We start from the raw sequence: 17,570 nt of genomic DNA, 5'->3' as shown, positions 1-17,570 counted from the left end.
TAATTCAAGACAGCAGTGAAAATTAATTTCCTTCTGTAAAGGACATCTCAGCCCAAACTCTCTTTCAGGTCTCCAACAAAATCTGCCTGGATATTCAGCAAAATAATGTGATTTTGGCATGGGTATTTGGGGCTTTTTATTCCAATAAATTAAAAACCTGGCATAGAATTCTATATATATATTATATATATATATATGTATATATTATATTCTATATATATGCTACAATATATTTTATATATATGCTAGAGCAAACAGCTTCAGTAAAAATCACTCACTCTCCTCAAGAAATGAAATACAAGAAATCATCTTTTTCAATAATTGTAGTTAACCCTACTTCATAGATAACGTCTCAAAACTCTCTGTACTTTTGCCTTTCCTCCCCAACTCCCAACTTATTCACATACTTTATGGGCCACAGACCTCAAGAGATTCACGGCAAAACAGAGCCATTTGGGCTGTCTCTCCACCCATCAGTTCATTTGCAACTAGCTCCTAAATGGATTTCTGCTGCTTGCCTAGAGATACACCTCAAGATATTCCTGCTTTATATACACATGGAGGGTCTGAATGGGCACTTATTTACTGTATTTTTGTGTGCTCTTAACCCTACATTTTCTGTGCATCTTCACAAACTGAACTTCTAATGATATGTTGGTTGTCTACATAGTGACCTCACACAATACAATATAGACAATAGTTTGGTACTCAGTATCTTTACTTCAAATCACCTTTCCCTACATGAAAATTTTCTGTCAGCTGAAGCAGCTTCTGGCACCATTACAGGTTATGCAAATTTCCCAGTTCCTCCACAGCAATTTGCAGAGACAAAAATGCATATTCTGTGCAAGGCCATGCCTGATCTTTGGTACCAGATGTCATTGTTGACAGAAGAGCACAGGGCATCAGCCTCTGCCCCCTGGACTCCTTCCCTTAGCATTCCTGCTTCACTCCTGAGGATACAATCAGCTAGCCCATTCCCAAGTAATACCACACACAATATCACTCCCAGCAAGATAACCTGCCTATTGGTGATGCTACTGTGAACCAATTTCTTTGAGAAATTCCAATTATCTGTAGCTTCTGGGAAAATGAATAAGAAACATGTCTGGAGACAATTTGCTTTCAGGCCAGCAGCTGCTAAGACAACATAGAAAACCAATGAGACTAGATTTCATCAAAAATCTTGTACTTCCTTGCAGGTCTCAAGCTCTCAGGCTCCACTGGCCTAACATGACAGCTATGAATACTATGCCTGTAACTTTTCCAGGACAGCAAGAACAGATGCCTCTTCCTGAATGGAAAACATTCTGCCCTTCCTGTAGACATTATCATTCAATGTCAATCAGCAGAATGGCATAATATCATTCTCTTTGTCAAGAGTCACTTGCTATCCTGTACTGTATTTGATGCCATCTGTTCCCCATGCACCACACTTCCTGTACTCATTAGCACAGGCTCAGTCAATGACTGCTACAAAGCAGATGTCTTCAGAGGTCACCCTGCAAGATGGAGGTCATCTCATAAAAATAACTAGGTTGGATATGAACAAGAAGTTCTAGGGAATCTGCTTCACAATACATGTACCTCCAATGTACAGCAATGAGATACCGGGAAGGTAGTCCATACTCTTGGGCATTTTTATTCAGAGCTTTGGGAGACTGACCTATTTGAGATCAGCCTCTGCCTCTGTAGCTGATCACTAAATCATCCCTGTTCACCCTCTGAACAATGAGAAAAATCTAACAAGCTACCTTACTTAGAAAACTAAGTCTTCCTCACAATGTTCAGAAATAAGGGCAAACTATGGTTAGTTTTGTTGTTCTTCAGAGATCTGGTTAATATTTCTGCCAGGAAAAGCAGCCAACCCACCCAAGATGACTCTCAGCTCAATGTTCAACCTTAAAGAATTGGCAATATAAGCTTACAGCAAGCAGGTTTTCTGGTATATTCCACTTTAAGTAGGAAAACATGGAAATTCATGTGCTAACCAATGATGTCTCTTGCAATTGTCATCTTTTCAGTTAGATTTGCCCTCTAGGTGATTCCAATATGTGCCCAGTAAGTTGTGGTTAAGAAATTTTAATTCATTTTTCTTCAAGTCTCACTTTTCTTACAGAAATTCTTTCCTTACACCCACTTGGGACTAACCTATTCTGTTTCCACAGCTATTTGTGTCATCATCCAGCAGCCACTAATGAGTAAAAGAGCAAATCTTTGTCAGAGATGACTGCTATGCTGAACTTGTAACTGAAAGCAGACCACTGGAAGTCAAGCTGCACTAAGAACCTCATTACTGAGCTCCCTGTACACAGCATTAGCAAAATCACTTTGAACTTAATTCCTAAATTTAGACAGCACTAAGTCATCACAGAGACATCCAGAAATGATGCTGCATTAGACAGAGAAGCCCTGTGTTGGCCTACAATGGATGACTCAACTAGGCAACCAGCAAATATATAGAGATTTTGTTTGGAATCATCCCCAGAACAGTGGTGGACTACCGTCAGAGGGAAGAAAAAGAAAACAAAATTACTGCAGGAAATAAATGTCTCCTTTCCTCTTCCCTTTCTACACAAAACTCTAGCTTTTAGGGACTTCTTAGCTCTCTGAAGCCACACAGTATCAAGAAACATATTATACTCACTCTCTTATTTGCACAGCAGACCTAAAGGTAAGACTGGGTATAAAAATGTCTTGCAGATCTTACTTAGAGAAGATTCCAAGATCTTTAATACCAACAGTTTAAGCAATTTATATATGAAGAAAATACATTTCAAAAATGGCCAGTTAGTGTTAAATAGCTTTCTTTAACATTGGTGTTCATTAAAATGAGATAGGAAAACAGACATAGATATTACCCTTAGAAATGCAATTTCATTCCTGTCATCACAGCAATTTTCAAGTTGCACCTACCAAAAGAAAAACTTTGCTGTCAGGCTTGACTTTGTGTTTCTCCATGTATTTTATGAGGCTACTATTGGCATATCTGAAAAATACAGTTAAAGAAAGACATGTCTGAAATAATAGTGCATTTAGAACATGGAACTCTATCAAATGATGACAGAAACATCTCCCAACCCGCAGTAAGTAAACTGTAAAAAGAACTGACATCAGAAGACATGTCAGATATTTATCTAGCAGTTGCACACAAAGTGTGCTTTTCACCAACAGGACTGCTATCAACTGTGTAAAGACTATCTCCATGAAACATGCAACTTTTATAGTATACGGATAAGCTGCTGATAAGGACAATGACAGAGAGACACAACTTGAACTTTATACTCTACTTTTCTAAAGCAATTCTGCCACAGAAAGCATTCAGCAGTTCATCACAGCTCAACATTTAAGCTGTTGTTTCTGGTTAGAACTTGGCAGAGTAGTTAGATTACCATTCTGTCTTCCCAACCTCCAGAAAACCATACAGACCCTACAGCTCCCAAGCTCAAAACTGCCTTAAATACCTATGACCTGTGCCTTGCCTTTAATTTACAGCTCCAAAAATTATCATCTATAGCCATTTTCAAAAGAAAGAAGCTTCATGCACAGATAAGCTTCATATCTTGTGTAAAGCCAGTATAATGAATCCACGTCAGAGCTGGAAACAGAATCCAAAATTCCTAAATCCATGTCCTCTACCTTACTTTAAGGAGTCCATATGACTCTTTACCAATTCTGGTCTATTATCACCACTTGACTAATTTAGCCAAAGCACCAGGAAACAGTAAAAATGGAAAATTCCCAGATCCCAGACAGGCTTTGAATCACAACCTATTGAACAGGTTATATTCAATAGAAATTTATGTCCAATACATTGCTGCCTCCACATACCCACTTGTCAAAAATACCAGGGTTTCCCTATTCTTTCTCACACAAAATGAACAACATTAACTTGAATATATAATAGAAATGGGTTAAGGAAGCTCATTTGTCTGTGCCTGCCATAGATTAAATTATACTTATAACAACCCCTTCAAGAGAAATGAGGAGGCCACTCAGCTGATGTTCTTAACAAGCAGCTGAGGGAGAGAACACCAGTCATGTAAACCACATAATTCAAACAGGACAGCTGCCACAGTGTTAGAACCCAAATACTTCAAAATCCCCTCCCCAAAAAGTGAGAGCATAGGAGCTGATTTCTGCCTCCACCACACTAAATGAACTGTTGATACATTATCATTACTTACGTTGTTCTTCTAAAATCTTTCTGAAGAGTTGGATATTCTGGCATCTTCCTTATGTCTTCCCAGTCTTTATCTTCAGTAGTGTGGAAAAAGAAAAAGCATTTACAATTCTGAACGTGTAGGTTAAGTAATACTCAAGAAGAAATAACTACAGGAGTTGACTTCCTGTTTGTTGGCCAGTGCTATTGTTCTTTAATTGTCAGCATTTCCAAATCCATCAAACTGACAGTTTCTTCATACCTATACAAACAACTAGTAATTTCTTTTAGAAAAAAACCAACAAACAACTCACTAGCATCATGTCTGCTGCTTTAATGAAAATAAATTACCTGCAGGGAATCCCATTACACTGAAAATGCGGTCTAGCTGATCGTGATGAAAAGGATTACTTGTTTTGATGTCCTCCTGGCGACAGTGAAATATAGGTTCTGAAGTCAATAGTTCGGCAAATATGCAGCCAATTGCCCAAATATCTGCAAAAGAAGGGGTATAATTAATGAAAAATTACTGCACTCAGTTGCTCTGTTTTTTGTTTCTGCACAATTTCTCAACCTGTATAACAACAGTAAGACAAAATGTTTCACATTTAAAAACAATGCATTAATATAACACATTAAAAAGGTAAAATCTGGAGATATGTTTTCTTTAAACAAAAATTAGAGTCTCAAAAGGCAATTTGCATAGTGGCAGTCCAGCACTTAACATATTCAGTTATGTCAGAAACCTACACAATATTTGCTTACAACATAGCTTAAAGGGCATTTAGTTGACCAAAGATTATCCCTCACAAAGATACATGGAAATAATACTTCTACCACATATTCCAAAACAATTCCAAACAATTCAATCCAATTCAATTCAAATTCAATCCGATTCAAATCAATTCCAATTTGGTTATAATTGATAACCAAATAAATACTAAGGAGAAGACTAATGGCTCATATGTTTTAGCCAACAACAACTGGTGTAAGCTAGTTAAAATGAGGGAAAAAAAGATCCTAAATTTAATCTATTTTAGAAGAGTGACTATCAAACTTTGAAAAAATTAAAATCCTACTTGACAACTGACTCCCACAGCAATAATACTTTAACTGTCTCATCTACATCTCAAGTACATGAAGAAAACAACAGCATGATATTTGACAGTTGGACTTGATGATCTCAGAGATGTTTTCTACCTTAATAATGCTATACACTTACAGAAAAAACAACTTCTATTCCATAAAATTCTCATTAATATGCTTTTTTAGATTAAATCTATTGTGGATCAAAGCATTAATTTACAAGAGAAGAGTTTATCAGATTACATGTATGCATTCTAGTTACTGCTCATTACCATCCATCTTTGTGTTCTGTATGATCCAAATGGTTTACTATGCATCTTAAATTGAAACTGTGAATTTGCTAGTGATAAGAATCTTGTTNCCCCCCCAAAAAAAAAAAAAGGATTTATGGATTTGCTAATTTACTCCGCTGATAAATATGTGTCTGGGATACAGGGATATAACTTTGGAAATGGTGTTGAGATCAGATTAATAATAAGCATAGTCTGCTGAATACAAGAGTGGAGACTTGCGTAGTAATTGAAGTTAAATTAGATGACCCTAGGAAACCTTTTTTATTTTTCTAATTTAACAGAATAAATATACAAAAAAACAATTTAACTTTAATGTGTCGGTCTAAAAGATACAAAATTCTTTAACCAGAGCTTAGTTTATTCAAACTAAAGAAAATATCAAGAAAAATTCTCTTGGTTATCGCAATTAATCTGAGACTTCAAACCCCACCTTGCTGTCAATGGTGGTGTTTGGCCCATGCTGCCTATGAGACAGGGTGTCCTTAAAAAAAGCACTGCTCTCATTCTGTAGGAAATCAAGAAATGAGCCATCACACTCAGCCTGCCAAAATGGGTCAGTTCCATTTACATCATGTTACAGATGTGGAGTTTGAGGTGTCCCAATATATAACCCTTTCTTCCAACTTCCCTTAAAGGAAAATCTGATTACATTTCATTCAGACTTTACACTTTTGACAGGGTATAACTTGCTCTGTGCATGACATCACATTCTCATGGTTTATCTTCCTTTGATTTTCCTATTAGCCTTATCTGCATGAAAACAAGATCTTTAGCTGTTCAGATTTTATCTGCTCAAGCAATTAATGCAGCATATTAATCACAATTGCTGCCTGGGTAGTAGGTATAAATTATCTACTCTGGAATGGAAATTACTTTTTAATATGAGAATGGAATCCTCATTTAACAGCATCTATTCACTCATTTTCATAACAGACAGCAAATCCTTTTGGAGATGGTTTATCTAGAGGCCAAAAGAATTGCAGCTCTCTTAGTTTTCATGGCTTTCTACAGTGCTCACTGCCCATCACATTGTGAGGGAGAGGCTGGGCCACTGCTCATTACTCCATTCATACTGCTCTAGCCAGATTGACTTTTTCCTCTTAATGAAAAAAAACCCGGTAAAATCTAGTATTCCCCTTGACAGCAAAGCTGAACTGGGAAATCTCCCTGATGTGACACAGCAAACTTCAAAAGTGTTTCTCCTTCATCACCTGCACTGTGAGAGAGAAGAGCCACTATACAGTGTAGAGAGAGTGCATTTTAAACCCTTTGAGAATTCAGAAAGAGAAACATTGTACCAACTGTTACATCTTTGTAAATAATGGAAACTCCCAAGATGGTGTTAAAATTTTCTATGGGGTGGCATTATTGGTCAAGTCAAGCATGAGACTACTTTTAATTTGATCAATTGTTATATTCTCTAGCAGTCCATATGCTGGGGTTCAACCCTTTATGTTTCTTGCCAGATATTCCTCATCTCCAAAGAACTAATATAAAGTAACCCAAAAGACTTGTTTCAGAAAACCTGAAGCTTTAATTTATGTAAGAAAAGATTAAACAGATGGAAAAGGCCTTGCAGCCATGCAGGTCAGGGTCTTCTCTTCATGAACCTTTTATGCAACCTGATCTTGAATGCATCCTTGGCATATATTGATACCATTCACAGTTAATGATTTTCTGCCAAGATTAGCCAGTCCTTTTGTTTGTTTCTTCTAAAAAATATTCATAATTTGCAATAATAATGTACCACATCTGACACCTTTTTGTAGCAGGAATGCTTAATTAAATTCCTCTAAGTTTAAACACTTCATGGATACAAGCAGTCTTAATAGATCTTAATCTCCTACACTGTTCACTGTAGTCAACCAATTACAAATTCTAGGTCCAGCTATGGGCACTAAAAATAGCACTTGTCTAGTGCCATTTAAAGTTTTCCATTTATGATCCTTAAAAAATTAATGATTATTACATCTATTTAAAATATATTCCAAGTAACATGCACTACTCCTCAGTAGTGGGCACTGACAGAGCAGAGCTTAAAACACACAGGTAGTGTTTTTCAAGTACAGTGTATTATTACTCTAACGCACATCATCTGGCCCTTGCACTAAAGGAGCTTCTTATAATGTTATATAAAAATTTCATTATAAATAAAACTTTTTTAAAAGCAAGCACCAAAATAAGATTTATCCAACAATTAATTCTCTCCTCTCCCATCTACTAATGGTCAAGACGGTGCTCACTGTTCTGAAGTCAAACCTAAAACTATTGAAGGCATCTATATCCCAGATCCACTGAAAACCAGAACACAAAGGTCCTACAGAGTTGCACTGGGTACCAAATGTTTTCCCATCTGATGTTTTGGGAGGATGCAAGTAAGGTTACCAGAGTAACACAAACATTCTTGTAAAGATGGGTCTGTTTCCTACTGTCTCTTCTGCTGTCATTAGACTTCAGGACTGATCCATAGTAAAAGGTTTTTACTGTCTGTTGGGCTGTGTTGTTTTGCTGCTGTTCTCCTCTGTCCCCCAGACTCACAGATTTCTCACTTTCCCCAAGTTTACACTGGACCCCAATGCAAGCCAGTTTTGCTGCCTGGCTCTGGAAAGAGGGGTGGGAGTGACTCTTAACCATGCAACTTCCTGAGATTCCATTCAAACCTGCTCTCTACTAAAATATCCCTCCACTATGACAATACTTCTCAAGTACTACATAATTTTATGAAAATAAAAAAAAAAATAGCCTTTAATGGATAGACACTTGTGTTTGGCAAACATACCCCATATAAATGTCTGCGTGCACAGGTTATTAAAATATTTGTATGGCTGTCTATGTCCCAGTTTTAAAACCTGGGACTCTAATAGCTTTATAGGTCAGCTGAGAAAATCCTGCATGTCCTGCTCTACTTTAGCACTGTAGCCAAGAAGCAAGAACAAAGGGATACTGTTTCAATGATAGGGCTGATTAAGCAGACAAATGCTCATGTATTCTTCCATTTCTATGGCACAATAATCTCATTTCTGTATTTGTTCCAGTATCTTAGAAACATTCTTTAAGAATAGTATGACCACTTAAGACAATAAGACAATTTATTAAGCAATAGCCTTGACCCATAAAATGAAACATTTTCCCATGCATATTAAGCAAAACTTTTCACTGAACACAGGACAGAATCCAAGATTAAATACATCTTAATTCTTAACTATATCCAATAAAAGAAATAAATGAACGATCTCTTAGTCTCCTTGAAATCTTTAATAAAATCCTCTTAACGAAAGCAAGTAAAGGCTTGGAAAACATACTTAGGTGCAATCAATCTGAGCAATTCATAATTAGTGAGGTTTAGCATAATAGCATCAGCACTCAAAGTGCTTTTTTCCTGTTGTTCTTCTAAACACAAAGTCTACACTCTTGGACACATGAATGCTGGTAAAGGCAGTGAAGAGCAGAAGGACAGACAGCAGAATACAGCTTCCCTGCACCTGTCAAGGGCTAATGCAACAACCAGGGTACCCAAGAGCTGGTTAGCAGGATCTTAGCCTAAACAGTGCTTTTCAGGCCACCTGTAAGAGTTACAGAATTTACTTAAGATCCCCCAATTTACTTAAAATTTCCAGTCAAGGCAAGGACAGCAAACACACCAATGGACTAGAAACCTAAAATGGGGCTGTATAGGTAAATGTGTCTATTTTTTTCAAATACCCATCAGTTGGTCTAATGAAAAGAAATAACCTTTCTTAAAAAAATATTCCACCTCATGATGAGCACAATGGCACATTCTAGACTTACCTGGAATCTTTATATACAAGAGTCTAGGAGCACAGAGATTGTATAGAAAAAGAGTTTATTGATGTTTATGCTGGTTTTAGCATTAGAAATTAGATTTAAGAAAGTAATAGATCCTTAAACAGGGATTTCTTTGGCCTGGTAAGGTGAGCAGAACATGCCTGTTACATATGTTCTGTCATCATACATATACACAAGGGAAAGACCTTCCCACTCATACATTAAGGCCCCAGTTTTTGTGTGCTTCATTTAAACTTTAGTCAGCAAAACAGAAGGTTGAGGAAGTGGTTACTAGCCTTTCAAATTTGACACCTTCTATGAAGAATTGAAAATGGAGTCAAACATTTACATGTGACAGGCTTTTCAAGGGGAAGCAAAAAATGGTGTCAGTGGGTTAAAGGTCAGAAATTTGCTTTCACTCTTTGACATTAGGCAGTGTTGAACAATTTTTAAGAAACAGCATCTCAACAGACTTTGCCCGAAGAATAACTTACACTTGTAAAGCCACAAAGATGACTGTGTTGCAGACAGAAACACCTCCCACTAATCTGAGGGATGTTCACAGCCAGCTAACCATGTATCTAAGAACAATGTTTTATTTCAAAAGTGCATCTTCTGTGCCACAATGTAAAGATGTAAAAGTTCAAAACTTTTGACTGCAAAACCATACTAACTTGAATTAATAATGAAATCCACCATCCTTACTTTTCTTTCTACCTCTATGCCTTCATCCTAGCATTTTAAACTAAGCTGCTTTCTTCTCATGTTTGCACTAACAATTTAATTAATTTCAATTAATACAACCCTAAAAAATTTAAAGCATCTTGACTGAAATTCTGAATTCACTTAAAATAATTGTTATTTTCTGCAGTGCTTTAATGGGCCAGGCTTTCATCATTCTGTCTTAACAGAAGAGGTATTCAAGGTTGTCAAAATATTTTCTTTTCCCATTTAAGTTTCTACTCCTCAGTATATCATTAAATGAAGATCCTGGATTATATGATTTCAGACTTCTGCTATGCATTAGATACATTATCTAGCTTGCAACATTAGACTAAAATTACTGTGCTAAGCTTGACAACACAGGTACAATAGATTTAATACAGGGAGTGGCAACAAATCCAGAGGCCCTAAGTAGTCCTTTCATGCAGCAAAAATATGATTTCAAATAGAAAATCCTGTAAAAGAACTTAATCCTTAGTTTACAGAACTTCTCATACAAGAATCTGGAAATTCCAGGTTTATGGTTCTACATTAAACCTTGTATTTAAAATGTGCAGATTCCTGAAGACAGGAATCATCAAGGCTGAAATCATACCAACAATTGTAATCCCAGAGCACGAGAATTTGACTTTTTCCAGCATCAGTACCTTGAGAACCAAACCTTCACCAACATTATATTGCTTTTGCAAGGATTTTCAGTGACTGTCTTCTCAAAGACTCCTCTCCTCCCTCCCCCCCGAATCCTATATACCACATTTTCGTCAATAATTCTTTAATTCCCCACTTGTATCTCCAAGACTACTGCTGTATAAACCAGATTATCTACTAGCTAGCAGTAGAGCAGCTAACTTCCTTGGGAGCATAGAGTGATGGTTGCATGAACGCAGAATAGAGTGACAGTTCTATCTTCTTTCTCTTCTTCTCTCAGTTCCTCCAGAACCTGGGGTTGCTCCAGCCTCAGGTGGTGTCATCTCAGGGCAAGGAATTAGGTCAGCAGGACAAGCACTTAGCTCTGGCATGGAAAGGGTGTTACAGTCTTGCTTTTTCCCTAATCCTAAATCTTTAGCTGTTTGGAGACTGCAGAGGAACATTATGACAACTCCAGCACCTCCAAGATTTAATACATTTCTACTAATACTGCTACTTTTGTTTCAGCAACAGGCATGCAAATACCTCACAAGGTCCAAGAGGTACCCTGGGAAGCTGTCAAGCTCTTCATGGAAACAAGGGTAAGAAGAAAAATAGCCTTCCAGTGACAACACTTCAAAAGCATGAGGTATGTAAAGGGTGACAAGAGGCAGCTTTGTAGCTTCAGGGCTACTTCCCACTACCAAATAACAAACTGCAGCAAGCAAAGGAAGTATGAAGATTTTTTGCAAAAACCTCTCAAATCTCTCTTATACTGCAGAGTATTAGGCAAGTCTAACACAGAAATTGTTACTATTTCCTCCTATAATGATGACAGAATTAAGAATAGGCAAGATTAGCCACTGTTTGGCAAAACAGTATTAACTGCACAGCTCTGCATTTCATAAAATCATATGAAAAAAATTACTGACAATAGCAAATAAGAAAGCAGTAAATATTCTTTGAAAGGGAAATATATTTTTTTTCTGATTAAATTAAAAATATTTTAATAAACCAGCTTTTCTGTACACACTGGCACTCTTTGCAGGTTAACTCCACACTAACTAAAGAGGAACAGTGAGTTTGCTATCTGTTGAGTGCTCTCACTTGGCTTGTGTCTTTAACTATTATAACTTTTTCACAGATCCGTTATGTCAACACCTTCAGAGCTAACATAAGGTGAGCAAAAGCCCTGCTATCTGGTAGACTGAGTTATCACAAGGAACATCTGTGAAGAATACTTTCTTGGACTGTTCCAATTCACAAGCCATGACAGCTGTTTCTAGAAGTTAACAAAGTTTTTGATACCTACTTTATTTCAGTCAATGGAGAGGAATGCACATGAAGAAACCGTGCCTCCCAAACAGTACGACTGGAGACGTTTCTTTGTCCTTCCAGAGTGTTTTATTTTACAAGATCTTAACATGTCTGTTACTATGGTTTTCAGCCTTACAGCTATTTCTAGTAAGGCACCGAGAATAACTCTGATGTAATCATAAGCAACTCCATTGGATAATACATGAAATAAATTGGTGTGGAGGGAAATTTTGCTGTCAATCACAGTTATTGACATGAAGTCAACTTGTGAAGCAATCACACCTGTCCTGAAAACCAGCCATTCTACTCAATCAGTGCTGTAATGTTGAAAGTTTCAGTTGATACTGCTGAAGTAATTATGCCTGAAGATCAAACTGATGGATCAGTTAAAACAACTCCTCTGCACCAGGAGTATGTATTTTGTTATGATAACAGGCACTTGGTTTTCAGCCAAAATCAACTTTTGGAAGCCAACTTTTTAGATTTCGTAGCAAAAGGTGCACATTTAAAGCTGCTCATTACTGCACAGTATAGTGAGGGTAACATGTTTATGGAACCAACTTATACAAGAAAATCTCCTGTCTTACATTACTAAGTAATCTTTCTTTAAAAAGAACTAATTTTTTTTAATTTTTTTTTTTTTTTTTAAACTGAGTTCATGGCATATGTTGCTTGGGAAGATTAGAGAATCAACATGCTGCTGCAAAACTCATCTGTCTGGTAAAGGCCAAAGTCAATGAGAAATTAGGGAAGAAAAATCCCATATGAGGTCCCATGGTTATTAACTGTTTGGAAGAACACAAAGCTGATAGGAAGCAACAAACAGAAGGAAAAAAGGCATGAAACTAAAACTATGACCAGTACAGAAGATTTTTGGCCCACAAATCATTGATGACTCTTGAGGTACATGGGACTAAATGTAGACAGATATTTGAAGGTACCTCTTGGTCAAAAGTGGGTTTTTATCACAGAACTACTGCTATAAGAGAATATTCTGAGTGTTCTGAGCCTTCTGAGTATTTTTATATTATTTTTCATGCTCTAAAATAAGTCATATATGGTTAAGTCGTAGTACTAATCATGCAGCAGCAAATCTGCCAAGATATTAAACAAAATGGCAAAAACATCCAGTAATTCCCTTCATAACTGTTGCAAGGGGAGAGAATCACGAGAATACAAGAAGTATTGGGTGAACATATGTGGAAGTTTACAGGTTAATTTACCAAGCAATCCAAATCGGGTTTAGTGCTTTTGTTTTCCTTTTCTTTCCTTTCCTTTCCTTTCCTTGTTTTTAATGTCCGGAATGTGTAAATTTGTCAAGTTAATTGCAGATGCTAAGTGACATCCCAGGTTCTCAGACAAATAATCCATTCATTGAATTAACAAAAAAAAAAAAATTTACAGCATGCTTGTACTGGAGTTCCCTATTATCCTTAACTGACTTTATCTTCAGGACAATACCATTAAGTTGCGTCCTCACTTTATAGATAATGAAACAACACTTGGGATGGAATAAATTACACATAGCCAACTACATACAACCCGTGGGACTGAATCAGTATTTAAAGCCAAGTCTTTTGAGACCCAGCTTACCGTCCTAAGAAATGAAACTTTGTCTGCCCCACATTACAGTATCTCCATTTTTTGCTGGTTTTACACCAGCAGAGACAGGTCAGACCCACAGCACTGTTCTCACTCTTTTAATTATTAAACTACTACACATCTCTCAAACTCTTCAGAGTTGACAATGGCCACCAGCTAATTTCCAGCCTTAACATATTCGAGAAGCAAGAGTAATAGAGGAGTTAGAAAAAGGCAGGAACTAGATCACAAAACAGTTAATGTGTTAGTGCACAACAATCCTGCAGATGATATTCCTTGAGTTGATGTCAGCATCCCAAGCTTCCCAAAATACTTACTAATATAGCTTTAAAATGTTCTAATTAGGTGATCTAATAATCCTTTATATAACTTTACATTTCTTAGATTATTGTAGTCAAAAATGCTTTTTTTTTAATAAAAGAAGATTGTATAGTATTTTAGACATATTTTTCTATTTTAGAGAGCAAGAGGGAAAAAGAGCAGTAAATGATCCAGTACCTGCAATAACTAGATAAGAGAGCAACAATTAATCCTTGGTATTAAAATATGTTGTCTCTCAGAAAAAGTGTAAGAACAACTTTCATAATCAAAATTAAGAAAGTTTACCACATGCCAAAACAAGTTTACCACAAAATATCATCTGAATCCAATTACTCCTCGTGTTGTATAACATTTCCCAGGGCATGAACAAGGCTCCCTTCTTGGTGCAGCCGGAGTTTTTCTTTTCAGCACGCATAAATGAATATTTTCCAAACCTCTCTATAATTTAGTTTATTTTTCTAGTTTCTCCACAACCCCTTCCTCAAATCACAATCTCTCACAAACAAGAATGTGGACTCCTATGCAGCAACCAAATGCTGACTGACTATGGATTTGTTCTTCTTAATTATTTCTCATGGATGCCTAAAAGCAGTCTCCCTGCTCCTGTGGCTCCACAGACAGGTGTGGAGGTACACAGAAACCTCCCCAGTACAATTTTCCTGAAGGGTTTTCAAACCTCTGGCTGATCCCACCTGTAATTTCTGGTTTACCAGATTTTCCACACAGATCTTATTTTTTTTTCCTCCCAACCCTCCCAAAACTTGAGACCAAAAGAGCCTCAGGCATCAGTCCAAGATTTCCAGAGGCCCCACAGCCTGGCTAGCATGCCAACAATCTGTGCATGCACAGTAGGGACATCTGATGCACTCGGAATGTGTGGGACTCACTGCATAGGCAATATGGAACACATATGCACATATTTCCATCCTAAATCCTACATAATACACTCCAGATATTTCCCTCTCTTTTATTCCTGCATGAGGTCAAATGGAGTTGTTGAAACTCTGACGGATCCCAGCATTCATTATAAATTCATTCCCTGATACACCAAATATTTTCCTGTGACATTTGCTTTCAAAGGCATTTTGGTATCTGGTTAGACCTTTCACACATTTCCAGCTTCCATAACTGCATGGTAGTCTGGAAATAGAATGAGGTAACAGTGCAATACCCAGGCTTTGAATTACAGTTTCTCTGCACCTAAGAGTCTCATTTGGGCTGGTAAATGCAGTTACCACATGGCCATTTCTGACATTTCTGCTGACCTGTAATTTAGACAAGTGCAAAAAGAAATGGAGATTTCTCCGGTTTCCAGATTTATTTTTTCACTTTAAACAAGCCCATCTTTCTTTTGTTCAGGACAGTGTTTTAGCCTTGCTTAATGGGTGGCTGAATGACCCCTTTGAAGAATTTCTTTGTCAACAAAATCCAAACCATCTTAAATACAAGAAGCCATCTGATGCCATTTATCAAATATGCTATTGCTTTAATTAAGGCAAGTAGTAAAGAGAGGTAAGATAACATGCCTGTTTGATAGCACTGATAACTATACAAGCTGCAGCTTGATAAAAACAAGTCATAATTATGTTATTACCTTGATATGCTACAAGATGGCTCAGAATGAATCACATTGGAGACTGCCACTTGCTTTCTTAAAAAACTATGATGAAAGAGTTCTTAATATTTGCTTTACCTACTAAAACATTCTTTTCTAATCTCATGTTCTCAGAGTGAAAAAACCACTCTGATTAATGTATCCTTTCAAGCTCAAAGTCAGCTTAATGTTTCCTTCATTTTGCCACAATCATTTCCTTTAGTTTCCCTAAAATTAAACAGCAGAAGTCTTTGCCCATACATGAAACGAGCACTATACTTTGCCACTTCATCAACCTTGTTACTTAAGTATTTTAGGCATAAAGGCATTTTCTGTTGTGCTGGACTTTCTAGTTGTTCAGTAATTTTATTGAAGTTTCCATGATGGCAAACAATTTGCATTTTTGCAACTTGGCTTCACCTGAAGCTTGTTTAAATTGCTTTTATTTACAGGTTTTATGTCTTTGCTATAGTATTAAGACCTGATGAACACAGAAACACATTCTACTTTTGAATTTTGATGCTGAAAATGCAGAAAGCCTTCACAGGCTATAGTGAATTTAGTACAAATTCATATTGTGGTAATGGAATAGAGAATGAACTTCAGTTTCTACAACACCATTTTCCATTTTTGCATTCATTTGGTAAGTTATTTACTTGTAACTATGGCAGCAGATATTATACATGAAACTTTTATTAACAGATAGGGCTTAGATTACAAACATTCATAATTCAGGAAATGAAATATTACTCTCCACAAAATCCTAACATTTTTATTACCCTTTTAACATGCAGAAAGCAAAAGCTATTTGTTTTTCAGCAATAGTATTTTCCTGATTCCTACATCTCTTTGAAACATGATGTTACATATATGATGACCAACTATCTGTTCTGCAAGAAAATAAAAGTAGAATATTTAATTAGTGTGAAGAGACAAACTAAATAAAGGAAAAATATCACTGAAAAATCACCCCTAAAATAATGAAATATGTTTATGTATTGCTTTGTGCAATATATAGCAGTTTCTAAACATTGTATTTACACCAATTTTCCCTCAAAGTTAAACCCACAAAATGTAACCAAGATCAGGTCCAGAATTCAAAGACAAAAATCCTGAACAAGTCAAAAGTCAACTTCTAATTTCAGTCTTTGATCATATGAGAATTATGTACATGTAAGAAAGCACACCTAAAGGCACTATTACAAGAATAAAACCAACTTAGACATTCTAGTAGACAATGTCTAGGATACTTTGAATAAACTGCTAATAATTAAATTATATGTGAAACAAAGATAAGGGAGAGTATTACACGTAGAATACAAAAAATACATTTAAAATAAAGTAAAATCAAGACAAATTCAGTAAAAAACTAAGCAAATATCTGAATCATGTAGCAACTGTTGGACAATGTTAGGACATTGCAGAAGAGAACTGATGACAATGATTTCCTAGTACATTCAAACAAAAATATTTCTTACTATGACAAAACTGAAAGAAAAAGCTCTGATTTTAGCCTTATCTTATTTGTATTTACTAATCAATAAAAGTTATGTATTATTTAAAAGACACAGGAAAGTAGCTATGGAAAACAAGTAGCTATACTAAATAATCTGTCTTTGTTTTCATAATTTGCTCCATCTAATTACCTTTCTTTTAAATTACTGTTTCCAACTCAAGAGCAATTAAATGAGAATCTTAATTTCTGAGTTATTACTAAAAGCAATACATTAGAATTCCTGAGAATTATGTAATATTAAGAGATATTAAAGTTGTATTTCTCGCACAGAGATTTAAGAGAAAGTTTTAAGAGTTGCATCCATTGCCAAAAACATCAGCATTCAAATTAAACTCTCCCTAGAATGCTTCTTAGCTCACGAAAATGGCCTTTTTTTAAGTGCACATTGCGCTAGAAGCAAAACACAAGTCTGGACTCAATAAATTGCATGAACATCACCACTACTGTCATTTTGTTACTCACTTCTTCCCTTTGCTTTAAAGCTGCACATAGATCAGTTCCATGCACTTTTTTTCTTTTCTCTTCAATCACATGCTCCTCTAA

The 17,570-nt window shown here is 36.2% G+C and overlaps 1 protein-coding gene across 5 annotated transcripts in view; it reads right to left on the bottom strand.

Annotated features, from left to right (window-relative positions):
- Positions 1 to 17,570, bottom strand: part of CDK19 (cyclin dependent kinase 19) — a 121,413-nt gene that overhangs the window by 14,144 nt on the left and 89,699 nt on the right. For 4 of the 5 annotated variants that reach the window (XM_033512835.1, XM_015622611.3, XM_015622612.3 and 1 more), the window contains 3 exons: positions 4,514 to 4,657; positions 4,188 to 4,257; positions 2,917 to 2,989 (listed from right to left, as the gene is read on the bottom strand). In XM_033512835.1, the coding sequence (XP_033368726.1) occupies positions 2,917 to 2,989; positions 4,188 to 4,257; positions 4,514 to 4,657 (287 nt within the window). The remainder of the gene's footprint in view (positions 1 to 2,916; positions 2,990 to 4,187; positions 4,258 to 4,513; positions 4,658 to 17,570) is intronic. The other variant, XR_004496442.1, reaches the window with a different exon arrangement.

This window comes from Parus major, chromosome 3, assembly GCF_001522545.3.
Source record: "Parus major isolate Abel chromosome 3, Parus_major1.1, whole genome shotgun sequence".
Classification (NCBI taxonomy): domain Eukaryota; kingdom Metazoa; phylum Chordata; class Aves; order Passeriformes; family Paridae; genus Parus; species Parus major.
The sequence above is the reverse complement of the archived record's forward strand: the minus strand, read 5'-3'. Positions and strand labels throughout refer to the sequence as shown.